General features: G+C 40.5%; 2 protein-coding genes and 1 non-coding gene across 3 annotated transcripts; 2 read left to right on the top strand and 1 right to left on the bottom strand.

Moving 5' to 3' along the window:
- The first annotated feature begins 193 nt into the window (after positions 1-193).
- Positions 194-24,673, top strand: LOC134794700 (DNA polymerase subunit gamma-1, mitochondrial). The gene is made up of 19 exons (XM_063766473.1): positions 194-566; positions 722-917; positions 1,319-1,473; positions 1,888-2,087; positions 2,503-2,651; positions 4,013-4,226; positions 4,543-5,063; positions 6,399-6,611; positions 7,811-7,916; positions 8,882-9,012; positions 9,403-9,572; positions 10,161-10,284; positions 11,171-11,260; positions 11,946-12,036; positions 12,858-13,030; positions 17,449-17,584; positions 19,557-19,725; positions 23,250-23,366; positions 24,470-24,673. The coding sequence occupies exons 1-19, from the start codon at positions 235-237 to the stop codon at positions 24,660-24,662; spliced, it is 3,480 nt and encodes a 1,159-aa protein (XP_063622543.1). The 5' UTR covers positions 194-234; the 3' UTR covers positions 24,663-24,673.
- Trnap-ugg (transfer RNA proline (anticodon UGG)) lies at positions 3,709-3,780 on the bottom strand. Its single transcript has one exon. It is a non-coding gene; the product is annotated as a tRNA-Pro (tRNA).
- On the top strand, positions 20,663-21,850 carry LOC134795097 (lipase 1-like). The gene has a single exon (XM_063766930.1). The coding sequence runs from the start codon at positions 20,702-20,704 to the stop codon at positions 21,848-21,850; it is 1,149 nt and encodes a 382-aa protein (XP_063623000.1). The 5' UTR covers positions 20,663-20,701.
- Positions 24,674-26,460: the final 1,787 nt, after the last annotated feature.

Raw genomic sequence — 26,460 nt, 5'->3', positions numbered from 1 at the left:
ATAAAATTAAATTCTTGCCATTTACTGCAAATTTAAACAACATTGTTTGAGCATTTCACTAGAATTTAGTTAAATGAAAACAACTATATTAAAATTGCTACTATAAACTGTACATGACACTTGGAAATTAATGTTATATAAAAACTGATTGAAAATAAATTATAACATGGTTTCGGAACGCACGTTGATCGCGGCAAAGTTTGTGTTTGTAAATATTTGAATAAAAAATAAAAAATGCAACGAATAAACGTTTCGATGTGCATAAAAAACTTTGTAAAACTATCTCGGATTCGTCCACGATGTTACTGTGATATAATTCCCAAAAGTCAAGTGACTATTGTAAGAAAAAAGAATGCCGAATCGAATAACCTCAAAACAGAAAGTATTCAAAAAGAAAATCTTAAAGAAAACATATCCAAAGAAAGTTTTCAAGAAGCTAATCCTAAAGAAAACGTTTCCAAAGACTTTAGAGTTAATGAATATAATATACAGATGATTTCTAAGAACATATACGACCAGTTATTCAAGGGTCCTAGTCCTAACGTAGATTCAAATATCATTAAAAGGTATTTATGTTTATGTGTTTATCTTGATTTTTGACCAAATTTCACTACAATTTACAGTTATTCAAAGGGGCTTATTAATAAAACAGGTCACAATGTTATACATTACATACTACTTTGTATGATAGTAATTTACCGAGTTTTTCTTGCTTTTCAAGTTGTCAAGAAAGTCTAATAAGACATGGAATAGATTACAAGCAGAACCCGTATGTGCCTGACGTAGAGTTGAAATTGCCTGAGCTGCAGGGTAAGGATGTTGTGGAGCATTTTTACAACATCGGTGAGCAGCAGTCTGGGCCTTACAGAGAGCTGTTGAAGACTCTGGCCAGCGCCAGCATACCACAACCACCTAAGGTATTTTTTTTAACTTTTTGAAAAATTCGTCTTTTAATAAATAATAATAATAAAAGACGTTTATTCAAAAAGTTTGGACAATAGGTACATAATGAAAGTACACGATAATGCTTACAAACTAATTGAAAGGGCAAGTGGCTCAGCTTATGCTCTTCACCCCTGTTAATGCGATTCAATTTCTCTTATTCCGATTCTATAACTACAAAATTAACTTTAAATATAGTGTCTTTTCAAAAGGGCTTATATCTCTATGAAATCCATACAAAAATAACACCTATTGGAAAGAGGCTCCTCAATTAGTTACATGTCAATTTGTATATGTTTGTTGCAGGAGGCCTTCACCTAGAAGGGGTCTAATAAGAGGGATAGATTTAACTTCTTTTATTACAAATGTTTTACAGGAATGGTCGAAAACCTACGGGTGGTGCAAGTACTCCGGTGACAGCGTGGAGCAAGTGCCCTGCCCGTCTGACAACGCGCTTATATTAGATGTGGAGGTTTTGATGTCAGCCGGGAAGAGACCTACTTTGGCCTGTGCAGTGTCACCTGATGCTTGGTAAGATATTTTAATACAATGGGGTTGGACGGTCGAAGTATTTAGCAGATGGCGCCAGCATAGCTTGCCCTGGCAATCCCTAGAAATGTGTCAATTTATGGTTTTTTTAATTGAAATTTTTGCCCTAGATGAAAAAGGGGCAAGCTATGAGGGCGCCATCTATGCAAACCTTTGACAGTTCCCAACCCCATTCAGCCTATATTCGTCCCTCACAGGTCTCCCATGCATGAGAGATTGGGCTATAGCCCCCACACTGACTACCCCAAAATGTGTTCAGGAATTCACACTTTCAATTTCTTCGCGGATGTATGCAGAGTTGCAGACCTATACTATTCAGTTCTATTTCAACTGCCATTTTTCTTGTATGAATGTGATAGGGCTTTAGAAGGATAAAGACATGATTTTTCATCACAGGTATGGCTGGGTAAGCCGTCCTCTAGCCAACGGCGAGCCCCACCAAACCTTCGACCACGTGAACTACAAAGACCTCATACCATTGGAGACTGACGGAGACCAGCCTTTTGGAGACCTTGAGAGACCTAGAATAGTTGTTGGTCATAACGTGTCGTATGATCGGAGTAAAATAAAGGAGCAATACTGGCTGGAACAAACAGGTACCTAAATTAAGGTCTGCGCAAACCAGTGGAGCGCAGCGCAGATCACTTTAAAATTATCAATGTATTTTCTTCCCTATTTCAATTACCTTCAGGTATAAATTTAAATACTTTGAGACCAACCTCGGAGCACCACGGAGGATTGTTACTCCGCGGCATCGAGGAGCACACTAGAGGATACCGCGGCGGTAGGCGCCGGCATGCCGCGGCATCCCCCGGCATGCGCCGGGGCCTCCCGAGTGCGACGGAGTAGCGCCAGGACGACGGGGGTGAACTCCGAAAACCCTCTTAATCCGTAATCAAAACTGCAAGAAACGGCCGCCATCTTGGATTTCTTTATTCTTGGCCCAGTTGAAAATGTATGGCGAAACCATTTAAATGGCCATTCAAGTTGATATTTCTTTGTCCGTTACAGGAGTGCGATTCATGGACACCATGTCCATGCACACATGCGTCAGTGGGGTGACCAGCTATCAGCGGACAGTCCTGAAATCTAAAACGAAGGAACCGGACCCTACAGATGACTATTGGATGGAGATCAGCTCTCTCAATAGTCTGACAGAAGTAAGTAATAACAATAACGACGTGTATATCTTACGAAGTAGTGTATAATTATTTTCCATCGTTTTTTCACGGAAACCAGGCGTGGCTCACTCCGCGATTTCGTCGCTTTGATAAGGTAGCTAAAAGTACATCCGTTCCACACCAATTTTGGGAAAGCCATAAGCCGCGCGTGGCGCTGTCGCCACCTAGCGGCCATATCTGTGCTGATCGTAACAGACGCGTTTTGTTAGAGAGTGAGTCTTCTGTACCTAGTACTATTATTTATTCTGTGCGGAAACGTACAAACGTCTTGCTATTTCAGTCATTCTTGGTACAAAAAGTACTGAGGACACCGAGGTTGACTGAAGTAGCATGATATACGTAAATACGCACGTTTCCGTGAAAATACGATGGAAAACGATTATGCACTACATACACAACACACACCACAAAAACAGTTAAAAAAAAAAAGAAATGACATGACAACGTCGACCCGGTCTCGGTTTCAGTATGCAGGGATTGACGAAAGCATGGCAAGCATGCACCATCAAACCGTGTCAAGTGGCGAAAGAAAGGGGTGGTCTGTGCCGCAGTGGGACACATAATATTAGGCTATTAAAAAAAACTTTTGTGAGACTTTTCATCACAGATCAGAATTAATGCGATAAAGCGTAAAATGATTTTAAATTTCTTGAATCATTCGCTTCGTTCAGAATTCAATGTATGCCCTTTTGCTATATTTTTTTTGTGACACATCAATCTCCTACATATTGAACATACAGTACAACATAAGAATTGTGAAATAGGCCATCTTTTCCCTAACTAAAAAAAATTATATGTTTTATATATTAATCACTTTTACAATTAAATATTTAAAAAAAACTATGTCTTATTTCCTTTTAGGTTGTATAGTTATTTTATGATAAACATCTTTGATCTAACTAAATATATATCAAAAAATAAATAAATAAATAAACAAAAATTATTCGTAAAATTAATTTGTAAAAAGCTATAACGCCACCAATAAATATACAATTAAATTATGCATACAATTTTTTTCTAACTAAATACAAAAAGTGGGCCCCTCCGGGATTTGAACCCGGGACCTCCTGCACCCAAAGCAGGAATCATACCCCTAGACCAAGAGGCCACTTATTCAGCTGATCGAAATTTCCTATTACGTTTGGACCCGAGGTTGACGCGACACGAACAATATGGTTAACCGACTTGAACTAAAGGGGATGGTTCTGAATTTGCATTTTTTTCCAGAACTTCCGCATTGAAATATAGAGTGATTTGAATATTTTTGAAGGACCGATAATACATAGCTTCAGTCTTAGCTAACTATACACCTAATAATGAGTTAATTGTTATTTCTCCAGGTACACAAACTGTACTGCGGCGTGCCCGTCGACAAGGCCACGCGCGACACATTCGTGGACGGCGTTATGCAAGACGTGCACAACAACTTCCAGAAGTTGATGTCGTATTGCGCCCACGACGTGATCGCGACGCACAACGTGCTGGGACAACTGCTGCCGCTGTTCTTGGAACGGTTTCCACATCCGGTTACTATGGCCGGCATGCTCGAGTTAGGTCAGTTTATATACTAGCACAAGCCTAGTGTGCAAGGCACTGTCTCTCTCTCTATCTAGTATGACGACGTCTCTCTCCCTCTAACAGGCACAACGCAATACCAACTAAGCAACCAAAACTTACCCGTCTGCAGTTAATATTTCCAGCAATGTTATATTACTTATATAAGCCTTACGGGAGCACCTAGCTACATTTTCGGGAAGCTTATCCTATCGCTGTGCAGCGCTATCTACTTCAGCTATCAAACTTTGGCATAAACATAATTAAAAAGTAATTATTTAGTTCTCATTCAATAGTAAATTAATTTGTCCTACAGGTTCAGCGTATCTACCCGTCAACTCCAACTGGCTCCAATACATAGACTCATCAGAAACTATATTCGAAGACTTAAAACTGGAATCCAAACAAATATTATCCCAAAAAGCCGACGAAGCGTGCAAATTAATGGAAAACGACGCATACAAAAAGGACCTTTGGATGTGGGACCAGGATTGGTCTACTCAAACTTTAAAGTTAAAGAAAACCATCCCTAAAAAGAAAAACGAACCAGAAACACTGGCCGTAAAATTTGAAAATCGAACATCGAACAAAGAATTCGATGTTCTATGCGACGAATACATCGAAGCTATAGAGTCAAATTCTTACCGGCCAGATACTTTTGAAGGGGTTGAAGAGTTGAGTAAAAAGTTTGCATATCTGTTTGATTTGAAGCGGGCTTTGCCGGTAAAAAGGCCGTATTTGGCGGGTTATCCGGCGTGGTATAGGAAACTATGTACGAAACCGGGTAAAGAGGATGACTGGGAGCCGGGGGCGAATAATATTACCACTAGTATGCAGGTATAGTGATTTTTATTGCTCTTTTTGTTTGAAAATTGTCCTCAAAATGTATATAAGCAACAATCTAATTGTTTTATAGCTTATATTTACACTTAATTTCCATAGGTACTTAGGCGCGGATATGCAGCTAAGTGTTCTCGGGTTTTTTAAAATCATAATTTTAATTTTGAGATCAATTTTATCCTAAAATCCTTGTCACTCTACTAATAGGTATCTATGAGTTATAGCCTCTTTACAAACTTAATGGCAATTGATAATTTATGAGTAAGTAATAACTTGTCATATGCATATGCATAAACAAAGTCATAGATCCGTCAAATTTCCCGCCATATCGATGGCACTTGACGTATCGTAGTTAATTCATGTAGGATAACCATGTATTTAGTGGTTATTAGTTTTAATTATGTTTTAACTTTTAATTAATTAATCAATGAGATAATTGCGTGAGACCTAGCCTAATAAGTTTAATTTGGGCTAGATATTAATATTTTTCTACTCCTGATCACCGATTAAAAATCATCGTGTATTTAAGTGGTAGGCAACTTATAGTGTATATGGTATGCATACTTTGGCTAGAAAACTATTTGGCACAAGTCCAAAGAGTCTTTGTATGCAACCATCGTGATATTAAGAAATTATTAAACACTAAACCTTCAAGAAAAGAGCGTACTCCCATCTTAAAGGCCGACAACGCACTTACAACCCCTGTTGCAGAGGTCCATGGGCGGCGGTAATCGTTTACCATCAGGTGATCCGTCTGCTCGTTTGCCTCCTATATCATAAAAAAAACTATAATCACTAGGCACAGCCAGCAGCACAAAAGGCTAAGCAGTTGAGGTTGTCAAAGATATCTGCACACGATTTTACTCCTTTGAAAATAACATTGAAAAATAAGAAATAAAAAAAAACAATAAAATTGTGCAATCATTTTGAACTCCTCGCCCGCTTTGCGACTTGTACTTGATTGATTGAAAATTATCTCAGAGTCTATCTAAGCTAAGCTAACGCACAGACAGAGTGAGGCAGCGCCACCATAAACGACTAATTGCTGTGAAAATCGTTTATAGTGGCGCACATGCCAAGTCGTTGCAGATTCGGAATCTAATTACCTTTTATTCTTTTTATGCAGTAAAAGCGACCTTGAGGCTTTAAATTTAGAATTGAAGTTTGATTATCATTGCCAAAGGTGGTATTCCAATTTCTTTGTCCGATGGGCATTCCGTCTCACTCTCGCATTAAGCAAAATGTGAGATAGATGCAAATACACATTGGAATACCACACCAACACGATATCACGTCGGCACACAAAGGTTTAATCATTATTACTACTTCCAGATAACTCCAAAACTTCTCCGCCTGTCCTGGGAAGGTTACCCCCTCCACTACATAATGGGCGAAGGGTGGGGGTTCCTGGTGCCCTTCAGGAGACAGAACAGCAGCGAGGACCAGCCGAGACTGCCCTTGGAGGAGTTATTAGAGAAATGTCCTGTGGCGGAGTGTAAGGAGGGCCCGGAGGAGGATTGTTATGTATTGCCGAAGACTGTTGAGGTTAATAGCCTTTTTTACCGAGCGAAACGAAGATCTTACTTTGGCTTTGTTCATATGTGTTACCGTTAAAACCCGTTTTATTTTTAGTTAGAACACGTTTTGCATAACTTAAATAGTATTTAAACCTCGTTGGACATGTCGAGTTTTTTGGTGACGGTTTATCTAAAATGCTCCCTCTAGCTTCAATCGTCGTCACACCTGTCTTCGGACTCTTAAGAGTCCGCAGCAAGCTCGGTTCTCCATACAAACGTAGTTACGCTCTCATTTTAAAACGACTAGCTAGATTGCTCTGAAACTTTGGACTTACAATAGGACAAAGTGTAAATCTAGTCCTGTAATTAGTTTATGTAGCTTCAGATACAGTAGTTAAAAAATACGTAAAATAAGTTTTTCATACAAAACTTGTTCTTGCTATTTCGTTTATTTTATCAACTGGAGCTATATAAACTTTACAGGACTAGATATACCTACCTAATGTCATTGTATGTGCAAAGTTTCATTACAATCCAACTAGTAGTTTTAAAATGAGAACGAAACTTTCGTTTGTATGGGAAGGTGAAATTCGGCCGAGGTTACTCTTAAAAGAGAGGGGACTCTTAAAAGACAGATCATCAATGCTTTAAAGTTAACTGATCGTTTTATTTATTAACCTCCTGAGACTAAATGTACATTACAATGTACATATTCGTGCAATCTAATTTGAACCTTTCATGAACCAAATAAAGTAGCATTTCTTTTGTTTAATTGCTTTTTAAAACAAACGAAATTCGTTCTCATTTACTTATAGAATAAGGTTCAAATAAAAAAAAAACTTTATATGGTGGGTCGTGGGTGGTGGGAGCGGTGGTGGCCGAGTGGATATGACGTCCGACTTTCAATCCGGAGGTCGCGGGTTCAAATCCTGGCTCGTACCAATGAGTTTTTCGGAACTTATGTACGAAATATCATTTGATGTTTACCACTAGCTTTTCGGTGAAGGAAAACATCGTGAGGAAACCTGCATACATCTGCGAAGAAATTCAAAGGTGTATGTGAAGTCCCCAATCCGCATTGGGCTAGCGTGGGGACTATAGCCCAAGCCCTCTCGCGCATGAGAGGAGGCCTGTGCCCAGCAGTGGGACGTATATAGGCTGAAATGATGATGATGATGATGATGATGGTGGGTCTTAGGAGGTTAAATAATATAATAATTGTCGTAGGCGGACCTGGGCAGACGAGCATACTTCGCCAGGAAGAAATTAGACGAACAGGCGGCGGCCAACCAGTACCACGGTTTAGGTGTGTGGTGCGGGATACAACTACAAGGTGAGGTAGACAACGTGCATATCCCACCCCTGGAGTTACAAGGGCTCTGGTAACCGCTTACCATCAGGCAGGCTGTAAGCTTGTTTGACACTAACAATGGTATAGTCTTATAAAAAAGTAAAATTGCTTTGGGAGAGCCAATGTGTTTGTAACCGCAAGTCGTCTTATATGTAGACTCAACGGTATGTCAATCAAATACGGGCAATAAATTAAATCAGTTATAGAATTTATCCGTGTAATTATTAATTAAGGGGTATTTTAAAAGTTACACTTAATTATAACACCCGTAATTTTTTTTTTAAATTACCGAGCAGCAATGTACCTACTGCAAACATTACAAGTACCATATTTTATGCAAATAAAAGAATTTTATTTATTTATTTATTTATAACATGATATTGCTAGATACGAGCTTTTTATAGTAACTGCCAACCAGCGTTGACAGTAGACTTATATCGACCGGGATATGAACCGTGATTACCTTTTGTATTGTTTTCGAGCTCCCGATATTTCGACGCGGTTATATGCATCTTGTCTCTATAAGATACCGATCGATATAAGTCTAATGAAACTAACCGCGAATCATTCAAAACTGTCAGTGACAGTTACTTCAAGAGCGTTTCTTTTATTTTTCGCCATTTTTATATATAGTGACCTTTATTGCCACTTTTGTGTTATTTCTACTCAGAATCACGAGCTCTTTCGATCCTAGTGGGATAAAAAAATGTCCCAGTGTTTTTTCCTATTGTGTTACCATTTCCCCATATACTTTGTATGGCGGTAACAAAAAGGAAAATCTGAAAAATGAATGGAAATTTTAGGACACTTATTTTCTCCTATTTGGATGAAAAGGGCTCGCGATCCTGACTAGAAATACCACAAAAGTGGCAATAAAGGTCACAATATATAAAAATGGCAAAAAAATAAAGAATCGCTTTTAAAAAAAGCTGTCTTTTATTTTCTAGGATGTTGCCACTTCCTAAGACTGCCTCACAAAGATGGCCCCAAGTACAAAGTGGGGAATCCCCTAGCGCGCGACTTCCTGGACATGTTCAGTCAAAACGTTCTCTCGGCGCAGGGGAATGACGCTGAAAAAGTGAGAAAAGCCCTTTTTTTGTTTTCTGCCATATTTAACGATAGTGTTAAGGGCAGGTAGAAGAAGAATAATTTATTAACAGTCAAAGAATTAAATTTCCGACCCATTTCATAATTTAGGTCAAACAATAGTGCATGATAATTTTATGTTTAAAAAAAAAACATTTATTGCAAATCAATCATCCATAGGATTTTAGTAACAATTTTGACTTAATAACTAAGTAGTAAGTAGGTACAGAAAATATACAAGAAGGAGAAACACGACAAATTGGCCCGCGATTGGTCGCGGCCTCATCCTATTTGGCCCTGCCGATGTCCACTTCGACCCAGTATTGTTGTTTTAGGAGTTCTTAATCGAGTAATATTTATGTCATAATTTGACAATTTGTAGGTACTCTCCTTCGGCCGTATGATGTCCTACTGGCGCAACAACCGCGAGCGAATCATGGGGCAGCAAGTAGTGTGGCTGCCTGCTACAGCGCTGCCGCAACATTTGCGCGGCATGCGGCAGTACGGCGCCATCTTGCCGCAGGTTGTCGCATGCGGCACGCTCACTAGGAGGTAACATCTACAGGGATATATGTCTTACTGGCGCAACCGCGAGCGGGTCATGGGGCAGCAAGTGGTGTGGCTGCCTGCTACAGCGCTGCCGCAACATTTGCGCGGCGTGCTATAGTATGAATTTTCTGTTAAACAAAAGCCATTGTTTCTTTTGTGCGAGCGTTGGGCTACTGTGTTGAGCGTTGAACCTTAAAACCACCACGATACAGCCGCTTTTTAAACGGCATTGTTGCTTTGGCACGCGCTCAACACGGTAGCCTTGCACACTCACCTCACTCACACCTCACTGCACCTCAACACGCTTGCACAAAAGAAGCAATGGCTTTTGTTTAACAGATTAGCTGCCCTCCTAAGCTAAAAGGACGTATTTTCAAAGAAAACTAAATGCAAATACCGCTTTTTAGCTTAGAAGGGCAGTTAGGGTCTTAGGCGTTAAAAAAATTCATACTATACACATGTTACTATTTTTATAAGGATCAAATTGTATATGGGACCGACTGCATCGACCAATGCGATTTCTGTCAAAGTCCTACATTTCTATAGCGCTCGAACAACCCACCACTAAATGATGTCCTTTGTATGTCACAGGGCTAGCGAACCGACCTGGATGACAGCCAGCAATGCCCAGAAGGACCGAATCGGTTCAGAACTACGAGCCATGGTCCAAGCGCCACCTGGATATAATTTCGTTGGCGCCGATGTCGATTCGCAGGTAAATTAAACATGTAACGCAGGGCGTAACCATGGCAACAAGTAAAAAGAAAAAGCCGAATAATCTTAATCTTAAATCTATATATTTATACTTAACTATCTACGTACCATAACACTTTAAACTCTCGCGTTTTGTACACATATTTAATTACACAAACGGGTCTACCGCGATATAATTTCACTGTTTTTACCTTTAACGTCGGAATTAAAGGTAAAAACAGTGAAATTATATCGCGGTAGACCCGTTTGTGTAATTAAATATATCTACGTACCATAATACAGAATCAGATGTAGTACATAATTATTTTCCATCGTATTTTCACGGAAACTTACGAATGTGTCTTGCTATTTCAGTCAGTCTCGGTACAAAAAGCACTGACATTGACTGAACTAGAATGACAAATACGAATGATTGAGAAAATACGATGAAAAAAAAATACTCACTACATCTGGGACCCGTTTCTCAAAAGCTTGTAACTTGTAATACAAGTGGAAGTCCCTTTCTAACATAAGCTGTCAAAAAGTGACATCCGCTTGTTTCACAAGTTATTAGCTTTTGCAAAAAGAATAGATAGTATAGAGGGGTCCTGTCATTGTAAATTTTGTAGTCACTGTAAATTTACTGCCATCTATCGACACACGACTAAAACTCAAAATGAAAACGTATAAAGTTATCAAAAAATGTATATACTTATATGGATCGTCACGCCATCTAGCCGAGGATAGGCTAAAGGTGTGTGCGGCATCTATTCGAGAATGACTTTTACTTGAATTCCGAGGCACGTTTTTTTCCTTAGACTTTATTCGTCTTATACGAAGTTACATATGTCTTTGGCTTTTGATAAACGGGCCACTATACTGTCTCTATACCCTAGTCTGTATTTTAGGAGCTGTGGATAGCAGCGTTGCTCGGTGACTCGACGTTTTCATCCTGTGGTGGAACGGCGTTAGGTTGGGCAGTTCTGGCTGGTGACAAGGTACTATTTATTGTTGGACGCTTTCCTGACATGGTAGTAAAGAATCAGTGCGACATAACTGCCGTATCCGAACCAATCTATAAGAAATACTGCATATTGTCGATGTCGACATTAAGATGTCTTTTGCTTATCAGCAAGTATTTTGAAATGAAATGAAATGAAATTAAATTAAATTAAATTAAATTAAATTAAATTAAATTAAATGAAATGAAATGAAATGAAATGAAAGTTTATTCACGAGAACATACCACCAGTACCAACAGTACCAACGGTAGATATTATTAAGTGTACATATTGACCCATGATATGTTCGGCCTTATGGCATGTGAAAATTATTTGTATTGACATAGTTCATGCATGTCAAAGGAAAATACGTTACAAAAATGTCGCGTTTACTAAAATATTATCAAAATTTAAATTATTAAATACAAACATCAAGTTATCTTAGTGAGATCAGGTAACCAGCCCCAAAATTTGGCCTGCATGACTGACAATCATCAGCCTCCTATTTTACATAGTTTCTTTGACGTCTGATATAACTTAGGTTACGGAGATGATCAACGTTAGATAATGTCACCTTAAAGAAACAAGGTGTTATGATAAGTATTCCACATCTAATTCAAATATATACTTAAACTTATTCATCGTAAGTTTGTGTTCTAATATTTATTTATATATTTCATAGGCTCGGAAGACCGATGTGCACTCGCTTACCGCTCGCGCGGCCGACATATCGCGCTCACACGCCAAAGTCATCAACTACGCTAGGATATACGGTAAGTGGGTTGACAATACGGCTCGCGAGCCATGGTTTGCCGACCCTTCAGATATAAAAACGCAAATGGAGCCGCGCCTCGAACTTAAATCAGCTGTATTACGACTGCAGAGTTGCTTTTGCCTTAGCCAATTATGTCTTATATTCGGTAAAAATGGAAGCGCTGGTGGCCTAGCGGTAAGAGCGTGCGACTTTCAATCCAGAGGTCGCGGGTTCTAACCCCGACTCGTACCATTGAGTTTTTCGGAACTTATGTACGAAATATCATTTGATATTTACCAGTTGCTTTTCGGTGAAGGAAAACATCGTGAGGAAATCGGACTAATTCCAATAAGGCCTAGTTTCCCCTCTGGGTTGGAAGGTCAGATGGCAGTCGCTTTCGTAAAAACTAGTGCCTACGTCAAATCATGGGATTAGTTGTCAAGCGGACCCCAGGCTCTCATGAGCCGTGGCAAAATGCCGGGACAACGCGAGGAAAAAGTGAAGATGTAGCAGAAATGATACTTGGTCTTATTGTGGAAAGATCAATTGGAATCTAGATTTTATTGAGATTACCTAGTCCGATTTCCTCACGATGTTTTCCTGTACCGAACAGCAACTGGTAAATATCACATCTACAGAAGTAAAAATTACAAAAGTTCCAATAAGTCATTAGTGAGTTCGAACCCGGACTGGTGTACACGACCTCGGGTGTGGACACCCTTATTAAGCTATGACCATCAGTATATAGGTATTCTTAGGGTTCCGTAGCCAATATGGCAAAAACGGAACCCTAGTTTTGTCATGTCTATCTGTCCGTATGTCACATCCATTTTTTCCCAGGGGCGGGTCAAACTTTCGCCGAGCGCCTTCTAAAGCAGTTCAACCCTACCATGACGATGTCTGAAGCCAAAAGCAAGGCCGCCAAAATGTACGCCACCACCAAAGGCAGGAGGGTGTATGTGCTGAAGAAAAAATACATGGAGGGGATGATCGATGAGGATTTAGACGGACAGGTAAATATTGCACCATTAAATCCTTTTTAACTCATCATCATCATCTTAGCCTTTATCCCATATCCTAGGGTTTGGGGTCGGCTCTCCGTATCATTTTGCGCCATTCTTCTCTATTTTGCGTCATGTCAGGGCTTGCGCCTATCGTCCTCAAATCTTTCGACACTGTGCTCATCCATGTCGTAGGGGGGCGGCCTCTGCCCCTCCTATTTTCGGGTATGTCATTTAGGGCTCTCTTAGTCATGTGGTGGTCGTCTCTTCGCATTACGTGGCCAAACCAGCGCAGTCGGCTCTCGCACATTTTTTCGGCAATAGGTGCAACCTTGAACGTTCCACGGATATGATTATTCCGGATCCGGTCCATCAGCGTCACTCCTCCTGCCCATCTGAGCATGCGCATTTCTGTGCAGTGCATTACGTGCTCTTCCTCCTTACGCATTGGCCAGCATTCTGCTCCATACAGAAGCGCCGGACGTACAGCTCTTTTGTAGACGTTACCTTTTACTTGGATTGGCATTCGAGCATCACACAGCACCCCTGTTAACGCTCTCCATTTTTGCCAACCTGCCTGGATCCTGTTTTCTATGTCTGCTTTGGTGTTCAAGTCACTTGTTATTATCGATCCAAGGAATTTGAATTTGGTAACTTTATTGATCGGGATATTATCTACTAGAGGTGATGGTCTATCCACAGGCGAGCCAGAGAGATTGCAGCACATGTACTCGGTTTTCTTGCGGCTTATTCTGATTCCCTTACTTTCGAGCCGGTTGCACCACTGGGACAACTGATCTTGTAGGTCATCAAAGGTCTCTGACACGAGCACTATGTCATCAGCGTATAATAATGACCAAGGAGCTGGTCGCTGCAGATCTTCGCTCACAAAGTTCATGACCGTATTGAACAAAAGTGGACTCATGGTTGAACCCTGGTGCACTCCTACCTTAACCTGGAAAGCTTCGCTCAAGCCTGCGGGGCTGCGCACTCTTGTGGTAACGTTGTGGTACATATCTTTTATTAGATCAATGTACTGTTCAGGTACAAAATGTGCTCTCAGTGCTGCCCATATCAGGTCTCTCGGTATACGATCAAATGCTTTTTCCAGGTCAATAAAGCTGAGATGTAGATCTTTTTTGAGAGTTTTGTACTTCTGTAAAAGCATTTTGATGGAGTGGATCGCATCAATAGTTCCCACGCCCCTAGTAAAGCCACATTGGTTTGGTGTTAATGCAATCAAGTGATTTAATTTATTAACAATAAGAGTTTCCCAAATTTTTAACGTATGTGAAGTTAACTTTACGGCTCTATAATTTCCGCAATCTGCAGCGTCTCCTTTGTTTTTATAAAAAGGAATGATCTCACTGTTTCTCCACATATTCGGCATTCTACCACTTTCTATGATAGTTGTGAAGAAGTTCGCCAGCCAGATTGCACCTGTATCGCCAAGTTTTTTCCAGAGTTCTATCGGAATTTCATCCGGCCCCATCGATTTATTGGTTTTCGCTCTTCTGATAGCATTTTTTACCTCCTGGGGTGTTATCGCCTCAATTGGGCCAGCAATGTAATTTATGGACTCTGACATCCTTTCTCGTGGAAACTCTTCATTCAATAAGGTGGAATAGTATTCTTGCCAACGTATGTTTATTTCTTTATCTTTGGTTATAAGTCTACCATCTTTATCTTTTATGTATTTATTTGATTTTATATCTTTAGTTTGATTATTTCTATATTTGGATAATTTGAAAATATCTTTATCATTGGTTGCATTCTCCAAACGTTTATAAAAGTCCTCCCGAGATGAAGCTCTAGAACATGCAACTAGTTTTTTGGCCTGGTTCTTACTTTCCACATATTTCTTACGGTCTTCTTCTGTGTGAGTACTTTGCCATGTTTTAAAATTTACCTTCTTTTCTTTAAGTTTCGACTTTACCTCATCGTTCCACCAGCCAGTTTCTTTAGTCGTCGGTGGTTTGCCCCTGGTAATGCCAAGGTGTTGTTTAGCAGATTTCATAACCCGTTCGTGTAGTTTGTTCCAGGTTTCGTTAGGGTCCTTTCCTGTACTGTCTGACGATTTTAGGTAGGTCTCAACTGTTATCCGAACTTCGTCACCTTGTGGTTTGTCCAAGCTATACCACTTGACACGCGGCGTTGGTCTAGTTCTTTTCCTTAGGTTACCAGAAGGATATTGCAGACATGTTACTAGTAAGCGATGCTGTGTCGTAAGCGGCTCTCCCGGGATAACTTTGCAGTCTTTACAGTATTTGCGCATCGATCTATTAGTGAGGAGGTAATCTATTTGGGTTGCAGCACGACCGCTTTTGTATGTGATCAGATGTTCGTCCCTTTTCTTAAAGTGTGTATTGATTATTGGCAAGTCGTACGTAGCTGCGAAGGCCAGGAGCGTTTCCCCTTGGTTATTTAGGTTTCCATATCCGTAGCCTCCGTGTATTTCTGTATAGGTGTCACTTTCTCGCCCGACGTGTCCATTGAAGTCTCCAGATATAATCATGTGTTCATATGGAGGTATAGTTTGTATTAGGTCACATAGTTTTTCCCAAAAATGGTTCTTCTCTTCTGCAGAACATCCTGTCTGTGGGGCATATACAGATATTACATTAAGGCATGTAGGGTCCATCACGAGCTTCACTGCGATGATGCGGTCACTGCATCGGTTCACATTTATAATCCTTTGTTTGAGGTTTTCATTTAAGACTATGCCCACTCCGTTTCGTGTTGTAGAGGAGCCGTGATACACAAGTTGGTAGTTTTGCCCAATATCCCTAGACTTCGATCCCTTCCACTTCAGCTCTTGGACACAACAAATGTCGATGTTTCGTCTATATAAGGTATCTGCCAATTCGTGGCTGCGTCCGGTCAGGGAACCAAGATTCCAAGTCGCTACACGCATTTTTATTGCGTTACGTCTTTGATCGTCGCTTATGGGGAACGCCCTAGTATTTGTAGCACTCGATACACTCTGACCGTCGCTTGAGGTCCGCCCTAGCATTTATACAATTTCTATCTTTGCGCACTTTCATGTTGATACTGGAGTATTGTGATTGGCTTTTGTTTTATGGCCGGCTGCCGCCTGACGCCAAGGATGTAGCCCTCGTGGAGAGCTTGGGCGCTACCGTTGACTTAAAGGGTTCATCCGCTACCATCCCTTCTGTGTCCTCCATCCTAAGAACACAGCACGCCGCCAAGCCACACTTGTGCCCTGAAGGTGGGGTTTGTTAACGGAGTGTCCATCTCCGGCCTGTTGGTCCGCGGGAGGTATTTTATTTCCCTCCGACCCGGCATATCTACCGAGCGTTCCCCTATCCGCCACCTGGGGACGCGTTCTCTAGGGGTGAGGCTCCCCCGAGAATTAAATCCTTTTTAACTAATTAAAAAAAAATCTCAATTGGTCTTGATTTTTAGTGTATTTGAGCATTTCTTTTATTTTTGCCATTTTTATATATTGGGACCTTTTTTGACACTTTTGTGTTATTTCTACTCAGAATCACGAGCTCTTTCGATACTGATGGGATAAAAAAATGTCCCAGAGTTTTTTTCCTATTGTGTTACCATTTCCCCATATACTTTGTATGGCGGTAACAAAAAGGAACGTTTGAAAAATGTATGGAAAATTTAGGACACTTTTTTTCTCCTATAAGGATGAAAAGGGCTCGCGTTCCTGACTAGAAATAACACAACAACCAAAAGTGGCAAAAAAGGTCACAATATACATATAAAAATGGCAAAAAAAAACGCTCATTTTCAACTATTTCTCGAAGAACGCTCGACCGATTTGTTTGAAAGTGTTTTATAACTTTTATACCTTTATAGAATAGATGTTCTCGTATTGTGAATTCGTTTCTTTTGTTAACCCTTTGAATGCCACGCCTATCGTGTGCGACGCGTTATCGAGAGCCTTGTCGGAATGCACGAAGGTATCAACAATGTTGCTGTAGCCGCACGCGTCAATTTACGTCTTTGATGGTGAAAGGGAAGCTTATTACTCGATGGGTTTTTGTTTTTAATATCCCTAGTAATAATATTTACTTTTCGCATCACCTATTCGAAAAAGGGCTTTTTCTTCCCCGCTAGGAGGGATCAAAGTGGCACTTTTCTTCCCTGCTAGGAGGGATCTAAGTTGTATTTTTCTGTTCTAGGACACGATTTTTTCTTTCTTGCATACTATTTTTTTTTTTGACAAATAAAACTTAATTTGGAACATAACAATTTCCTCATAGTTGATGTGAAAAGCAGTATGTGTCACACGGTATCAAAATTATTTCGTCTTGGGCGTTAACACTTGAATCCCTCATTACGCTCAGGATTCTACTTTAGAATCCATCGTTTCATTCAGGATTCAATGTACGCCCTTGACGGAAATATATCATTTTGATCCCTTGTAACACAAACTACTATTTTTCGTTCAGGTTGTAGAAATGTCCGGATACCAGGCGATCAGGCTGGCCAAAATGAGCGGCAAGAAAGTCGAAGAAATGTTCGAGCGACCGCGCTGGGTCGGCGGCACCGAATCTGAAATGTTTAACAAACTAGAAGAGATCGCTGGTTAGTAAAGTCCAACTTTGTGCACTGTACCTTTATTTTATATAGGGCATGCTCCCGGGAATTCCCGGTTCTCAAATTCCCGGGAATTCCCGGGAATTTTATAGTGTCAAAAGAACCGGTACTGAAGACTCGGTACCGGTATTTCCCGGTTCTCATCATATGACTATTTATTCCCATTTCTATAGTAGCAATGTTTTAGTAGGTACCTACCTACTTTAGCTCGGGACATTAAATAACATTTAATAATGATGCTATGAAACGTGGGACCCAAATAACCCGACAAACTAACCTATTAATGTAGGCAATATTACGGATAATGGTTAAATTGTAAAAATTCGCCCAATTTTCTATTTCAATTTTGTTTTTATCTGAAACATCGCTCCGTACTTTTTTGCCGGTTACATAAAGGACTATTATTCTTCTTCTAGGAAGTTGCTTTTATATGAAAATATTCCGTTCTCTGGTCTAATTTTAAACTTATTTATGGCGTGCCGTCATAGTGCTGAGTCTGCTGAGTGCATCGACTACGCTACGGCGGCCCAGGTGCCCCAGGCGGAGGCAAAGTGTGCCGGTTAATTTCGTAAAATAGGTTGGAACGCCAATTATGTTTTTTTTTTTTTTATAAAATAAGTCATTTATTAATTCTTATGCAATCATTTATCTGAAAATAAGTCATTCATAAAGACTGTACGCCTACACAAACAATTTCTTAAAAATAATTATAAGGTGCGTTGAGAACCGGGAAGAACCGGGAATCCCGGTTCCGGCCAGGCCCAGAACCGGGAAATTAAATTCTTGGTACCGGGACCGGTACTGCATGCCCTAATTTTATACTGCCTTAAGTAGGTACAGTCGACGACAAAGATATGTTTACATTTCTCGCCTTATTACAAAGGAGTAAGGTGCAAAAGTGTAAACATATCTTTGACGTCGACTGTACCTTTACGTAACAGCTATTGGAAAATTCATTTAAGGAAATCGTAGGTCGGTTAAGCTTTTTACTTATTTTTATCACCACTATGTGTATCAATAGGTATTTATTTAATTTTACTTTGTTATAGAGCCTCTTCTCATATACAAATGAAAAATGCAAAATTTGCCACAGAAATTTGGACCTACACTGTAGGAAATAGAGTTGATATGCGTTGTTCAAAAACTGAACGAAACAAAGCAAAAGCAACTCTGTTCCAATCGAATATGATTTAAATTTCATTGAACTGAATAAGTACTATAGGTAGGACTTTGGGCCTTAGGAGGATAGTATAAGTATCGGCAAGGCAGTTATTGACATGAATAATTACACTCATAGCGACATAGTACTAAGCACTGAAACTATAGTAGGTAAATGAATAAATGAGAAAATGTGACTTGAGTCCATATGGTTACATACATAATTAACCTTGAAGAAACTTTTTGATCAGTGTAACAGTTGACTGTTTAATGTTTATGTTTAACTTGCTATCGGTATAAAAAATAACACTGCCGAATGCCGATAGGATCTTGTTTCCCGAATTCAGCCAGTTGTCGAGCTCTCGGCAAAAATAGTACATTACGATACAAGTGCGAAAAGTAGGAAATTCCCTACTTTTCGCACTTGTATTGTACAACGTTTTACAGTACATATGACTCTTAAATTTTTTGACATAGGCACGTATTGTCCTTAATCCCGCCCTAGGGCGCTTGTTGCCGACCGCTGCTTTAAGCTGAACAAGATATACAGCTTCTCTGAAACTATGTATTCCATCTCATTTATGTTTAACATTTACTTAAGCGTTACGTAACATATCTAGAGTGCTAAAGATACAATTAGGGAGCATTGTGTGATTAGCGCGATAATATTGCTTATTCTGGTACACTGGCGAGCCTGCGAAACTACACACATCATACGTAAAGTAGCACCATATGTACTGTAAAATAGTTCGATCCTACTCTGCAATCTCGTTCCTTCTATGATCAGTACGATATCTTTCAGACTCGGAAGCGCCATCAACAGCATTCCTCTCTGGCCGCCTGTCCCGCGCGCTGGAGCACGCCCGCGGGCGCTGGGCCGGCACGCGGCTCAACTGGGCCGTGCAGTCCGCCGCCGCCGACTACCTGCACCTCATGCTGGCCAGCATGCGCCGACAGGCACCCACAGCCAGGTAATGTACATAATACCAGACACCTTACATCTTCTTTCCTTCTTTTGTCTTTTTCTGATTGAATCCTTATCTACACAAAGGAGTATTCCTTCTATTAACATCATCGTCTTCCTCGCGTTATCTCGACATTCTGACACGGCTCATGGGAGCCCGGGGTCCGCTTGGCAACTAATCCCGAGAATTGGAGTAGGCAGCATTTACGAAAGCGACTGCCACCTGTCCTTCCAACCCAGAGGGTAAACTATACCTTATTGGGATTAGTCCTTCCTATTCCTTTTCTATTAACCTCATCATCATCATCATCATCATCATATCAGCCAGAGGACGTCCACTGCTGGACATAGGCCTCCCCCAAAGAGTGCCACAATGACTGGTCTTGCCCCACCCGCATCCAGCGGACTCCCGCGACCTTTACCAGGTCGTCAGTCCACCTTGTGGGGGGCCTAATCACGTTGCGCCTTCCGGTACGTGGTCGCCACTCGAGAACCTTTCCGCCCCAATGGTCATCGTTTCGTTTTAAAATCTGTGTGTGACCTACGCATGTTAATACATTGTCACATTAAAACATGTTGACCTTGTAACATTATTGGAATTACTATGTAGTTCTGTATTTGAAAGAATTGAACATAAAATGCGAAGTGTATGTGAAGTGGCATTCATACGTTTGTTAATTTATCTTGAGAGGTATATAATTTATATGAGCTTCAATGTTTTCTACGTTCACACTCGCCTCTATTTGGGACTCGTTTTGTCGTCTACGGTCGTGCGTGTAAAAATTTAAAAATATATTATAACTCCACGGCCGATTCGGCCACGGCGACTGCTATATAAATTGGAAAATATTAAAATTACATACAATATGTGTATTAATTAAGTGTAGGTGATTTTGCTTACTGACTTCAAAGTTTCAAATATATCACAGCACACTCCCGAAAAGTTTTTGTGAAATAAATAAAATTAAAGGCAATTCATAAACATGTTAATTACTAATATACTGTTGCTTTTCATAGTGACCAGTGTACCAACAAATTCATTAATACCCGAAGATGCCCGTCTTAATTTTACCGAACTGAGTATGAAATACGGTCATAGCGCAGAAGAGCATAGAGTGACCACAGAAGATGGTTACATACTCACTCTATTCCATATACCAGGGAAAAAACCACCAGTATTATTACTGCACGGATTAAACGACTGCTCAGACACATTTATTCTAAGAGGCAATAGCTCTTTAGCTATTACATTAGCTAATAAAGGCTATGACACATGGGCTGGGAATACAAGAGGCAATAAATACGCACGGCAACATACCAAACTAAATCCAGACACAGACCTATCTTTCTGGGATCACAGTTTTCACGAACATGGATATTACGATCTACCTGCTATTATTGATTATATTTTAAACGTAACAGGACATAAGACTCTTAAAAGCATCGGAAATTCTGAGGGGACAACAGATCACTTCGTATTAGGATCCCTTAGACCTGAATACAACGAGAAAATCCAAATCCTGATAGCAATGGGGCCCTCGGCGTTTTTTAAACATTTGACGCCGCCACTATCTTTAGTAATGGAAATGGGTCCTTTATTAGATCAACTTTCACGCCCTTTTAAAATTGAAGAGTTATTCCGAGAAGGTAGTATTGAAAAAAATTTTTGGGCGGCAATCTGTAACCGTAACGCTCTTTTTTGTCGTGAGCTTTTATTTCAAGTTGGGGGACACGATCCTAAACGACTAGAACGGGACTTTTTGCCTGTATTATTTGGACATTTTCCTACATCAGGATCGAGAAAAGGTTTTATTCATTATTTCCAACTGGGCATGAGAAAGCGCTTTGCCAGATTCGACTATGGCGCTGCTGACAATTTTGAACGCTACGGACACACTGAACCACCCGATTACAATCTTACACAATTCACGATGAAAACAGCACTTTTTGCGGGAAAAAACGACCACGTGTGTGATGAGAAGGATGTAGAATATCTCCGAACTGTTCTTCCTAACGTTGTGCTGTATCATTTAATGGAATCTAAAACATGGAACCATTACGATTTCGTTTGGGGTAATGACATGCCGAAGACTTTGTATCCTCACATTTTAACTTTGTTGGAGAAATTTTAACCTCCTGAGACTAACCCCCTTATTCATACACGTTTACTAAAGTTGACAAGCCGATAATAATCGTTTGTCCCTCTCCATCATACCAATACGTCGGAAAGGGACAAACGATTATTAACGGCTTGTCAACTTTAGTAAACGTTTATGAATAAATGTACATTACAATGTACATATTTGTTCAACCTAATTTGAACCTTTCATGAACCAAATAAAGTAGCATTTCTTTTGTTTAATTGCTTTTAAAAGAAACGAAATTCTTTCTAATTTAGGTACGTATTGAATAAGGTTCAAATTAAGAATTCGAAAACTTTATATGGTGGGTCTTACGAGGTTAAAATTATTTCCTGAATAAAAGTGATTTTACGAGTTTAGAATTTTTATTTTCATGCATTATTTATAGTCCTATTCCTCAACTCCTCAATTCAAGAAGAGGTTTTTGTCGATGTAGAATCCCTGATGCAAAAAGGGGTGTTATAAATTTAAAGGTGGTATTACATCTCTCCAGTGTCATTGCGTCCCACTCTCTCATTAAGCAAAATGTGAGACAAAATACACAAAGCAAAATGTGAGACAAAATGGACAAAGAAATTTGATAGGTGGAATGTCACCTTAATAAATAAATAAATAAATATTATAGGACAATTTTACACAGATCGACCTAATCCCACAGCAAGCTCAATATTAAGGCTTGTATTGTGGGTACTAGACGACGATATATTATATAATATACACATATAAATATATACTTATATACATAGAAAACATCCATAACTCAGGAACAAATATTTATGATTTGTAATGAACACACAAATGAATGCCCTTACCTGGATTCGAACCCGGGACCTCCTGCTTTGTAGGCAGGGTCACTACCGACTAGGCTAGGAGGCCGTTTAAATTAAACCTTAACATATGTGTGCCTCTCTGTAGCTCCCAGGGCGAAACTTTTTAATTTCTTATTTGTTGCTGATATGTTTCTTAGCTACATATGTTAATTTTTTTTTTTTTAATTTTATTAGCATGGTTTAGTGTCCCACTGCTGGGCAAAGGGCTCCCCTCGCTTCCTCCACTCAACCCTGTCTTTTGTAGCTTCCCGCCAGCCCGGATAAAATGCGTCCAAGTCGTCCCGCCATCTCCTTTTCGGTCTGCCTGCAGTCCGGCCAGCACCATCTATGGTTTTCCGTAGGTCCCACTCCATAACCATTATGGTCCACCTTTTTATATATAAATGGCTATTTATAAATAACAATTGACTGTAGGTAGGTAAATTATACAATTTAATCGATAACCACTTATAAATAACAATCAATTGTTTTACACAATTAATTTACCCACCTACAGTCAACTGTAGGTGGGTAAATAATACAATTTAATCGATACCCACAGTTTGATTATGTCCTTCCAGGTTCTGCCTGAGCTTCCACGATGAAGTCCGCTATTTGGTACCAGAGGAGCAGAAGTATGAGGCAGCGTTAGCGTTGCAGATCACCAATCTACTTACAAGAGCATTCTGCTCTCAACGGTAAGTCACGAACAAGACCCGGGCACAGGGCGGAGTGGGGCGGACACGCCATACAACAAAAATCATTTGCGTTTATATGTGTGCGCGGCACGTCTGTACACGCGTCATTGCGTATGTGTGGGTAAGTCGCTTTACTGAGAGGACGCCAGAAGTCCGCCAGATTCATGTTGCGGCCAGTCGCGGGGCGAGGTAATGCGAGTCGGGGCGGGGCGGTGCGTGGCCGTTCTGTATGATAATACTATTACTTATTCTGTGACCCGGGTCAGGGGTGCGAAACTCCTCCCTTCGGGCAAACTCGGCTCCATTCGGCTCAGCATTGCTCCGAGCATTTATTAGGGTTAACTTGACATCCCTTTGCGTGCACGACCAGATATAAGATAATGAATTGAATTTTGACAACCTTAAATAGCCGAAAGGGATAGCATGATTCGACCCTGAACCGCTGTCAAACTTCGGTTTTGTAGGAAGTTTCCTTTCTGTACGGTAGTACTATTATTTATTCTGTGCGGTTAAAGTATCAAGGCAAGCGTGCCAACATTAGATTTCTTTTGACACTGTTGGTATTGTGGCAACGTAACTTTGAGCGCGTGTCGTACGGTCAGCCAAGAAAGTGGTAAACCACTTTCTTGGGTGACTATACCTACATTGAACTTTTAGAAGGTTAGGGGTCATCCATTCATTACATCACACGTTAAGGGGAGGGGACAAGAAAATGTGACATGTTGTGACAGGGGGAGGGGGGAGTCACAAACATTGCGACGTCACTCTAACTTATTTAAATTATTTAATTCGCTGTATAGTTAAATAACAAGTTATGGAAGGATAATCATTTTTATTTTCTTACAGTTTGGTTTATAAAATTACTAATATTTCTCTTTCAAAAATATTTTGATAATATATTAAAAATAGGTACAAACCTACTTAATTCGATTTGCCGATTTCATTGAAAAAATGTGACGTCACACCAGGCCCCCTCCCTGGTTTGCCAAACGTGACCAAGTGTGACAAGGGGGGGTTAAAAAACCTGTGTGATGTAATTAATGAATGACCCCTTACTGTTAGTTTTTAGGGTTCCGTATCAATAACTGTCCTTATATTTTCAGAGTCGGCATCAACGACCTCCCGCTGTCCGTAGCTTTCTTCACCTCAGTCGAAGTGGACCAGGTGCTGCGAAAAGAGGCGGACTTATGCTGCACAACCCCCTCCAACCCGCACGGCTTGGAGAAAGGCTACGGGATATCTAGTGGGGAATCGTTGAATATATACCAAGTGATCGATAAGTGTAAGGTTAAATAAAGTGTTTATGTATGTTATTTGTCGTTTTTATTTCGTTATCTTATTTACCTTGTAAATATCGTGAGGACTAATCCCAATAAGGCCTAGTTTCCCCTCTGGGTTGGAAGGTCAGATGGCAGTCGCTTTCGTAAAAACTAGTGCCTACGTCAAATCATGGATTAGTTGTCAAGGGGACCCCAGGCTCCCATGAGCCGTGGCAAAATGCCGGGATAACGCCAGGAAGAAGAAGATTTCGTTATCTTATTTGACCAATGCTGGACATACTGTACAAAGTATACACCACAGATACCCCCTAAATATGTATATGTCGGAGTCTGACACCAGAAAGACGTATTGCAGCGTTATAGTTCATTATTTTAGACGCCTGTATAAAATCGCTTAGCAATGTTGAGCTACGTATTATTTGGTTGTAACGAAATAAATAAAGTTGCGTAGAGAGTAACGCCGTCTATTGGCGCATTGTTGAAATAAAGTTGCGTAGAGGGTAACGACATCTATTGGCGTGTTGTTGAACTAAAATGACAGGTAGAAGTGATATATATGGAACCGGGAGCGATAGCAAGTAAAACGACCGTTTGCATTGGCGACTGATTTATTACTGACTTGTAGGTAGATCACAAAACTACATACAGATCATATCCTCCACCATTAATTTTGGAACCTGTTAAACAAACAAACATACTCATTAACAGGTGCTTATACTTAAAAATACTTTTTAAAATCTACGTTGACCCTGGGACGCAAGCGTTGTTGGGCGGACGGCAAATCCTCATTATGTTCAGCCGTGTTATCAGACCCGGCGGCTGCCTGCGGCAGATGCGGAGCCTCCGCTGCTGGCACATGAGGCATTTCTCGTTCACCCTCTGTGTCAGCGTCCTCACAGTCATTCCACTCCTCCCTTATTGTAGTTAGTTTCGCTTCTCGGGCACTCTCCGTCTGTTCTGCCAACTCTAAAGCTTTGGCAAAAGTTAATGACGATGGCTTTTGCTCGAATAGTTTATCGCGCACGGAACCTGAGCCCAGACCGAGCACGAAACGATCCCTGAGGTTCGTCTCCAGGGTAGAACCAAAATCGCAATAACTTGCCAGACCTCTTAGTCTTGCCGCCCATTCGCTCAACGTTTCGCCTGCACTCTTCATCGCTCCGAAAAATTTCGCCTTATCCGCAAAAGTACACTGCTTTTGTTTGAAATGTTCGTCGAGTAATAAAACCAGCGCGTCATAAGTTAATGAATCTATCTCCTTCGGATAAGCTAAATTGCGCACTAACCGATAACTTTCATCCGACAAGTGTGTAATCGTGATGGCACTCTTTTTTTCTGCTTCCGATATACTGTTCACTAGAAAAAACTTCGTTAACCGGCTCTTGAATATCACCCACTCGGTAGTCTTATGATCGAAAATAGGCAAATTTCCTAAATACGATTGCGACGACATGATTTAAGCGCGTGAATTATCCTCGTTAGCCAGATGATATATATGGAACCGGGAGCGATAGCAAGTAAAACGACCGTTTGCATTGGCGACTGATTTATTACTGACTTGTAGGTAGATCACAAAACTACATACAGATCAAGAAGGCTTTGGAACGTCAAGAGGTTTCTCTTGGGTGAGCGTCGGCACGAGTTGGCGTTTTTGTCGGTATGTTGGTAGACTGGTCGAGCAGGTTTGCCAACTTTACTGAGGCGGGAGCGGAGAGGCTCCGCCTCCGCCGCTGGTAGTTCTTCTTGATCGGGCCGCGCTAGAGATCGGACGTACTCGTTAGCCAACCTTCGTGCCTAATTCGCCGCGTTCCTGA

The sequence above is a fragment of the Cydia splendana genome, chromosome 11 (genome assembly GCF_910591565.1).
Source record: "Cydia splendana chromosome 11, ilCydSple1.2, whole genome shotgun sequence".
Classification (NCBI taxonomy): Eukaryota; Metazoa; Arthropoda; class Insecta; order Lepidoptera; family Tortricidae; genus Cydia; species Cydia splendana.
This window is presented reverse-complemented; position numbering and strand designations above follow the sequence as displayed.

Bases quoted from the DNA above. Each gene is read 5' to 3' on its own strand.
- LOC134795097 (XM_063766930.1), top strand. From the start codon at position 20,702: ATGTTAATTACTAATATACTGTTGCTTTTCATAGTGACCAGTGTACCA.
- LOC134794700 (XM_063766473.1), top strand. From the start codon at position 235: ATGCAACGAATAAACGTTTCGATGTGCATAAAAAACTTTGTAAAACTA. The intron at 4,227-4,542 runs GTCAGTTTATAT...TTTGTCCTACAG, and splicing joins GGCCGGCATGCTCGAGTTAG to GTTCAGCGTATCTACCCGTC. The intron at 13,031-17,448 runs GTAAATATTGCA...TTTTTCGTTCAG, and splicing joins ATGAGGATTTAGACGGACAG to GTTGTAGAAATGTCCGGATA.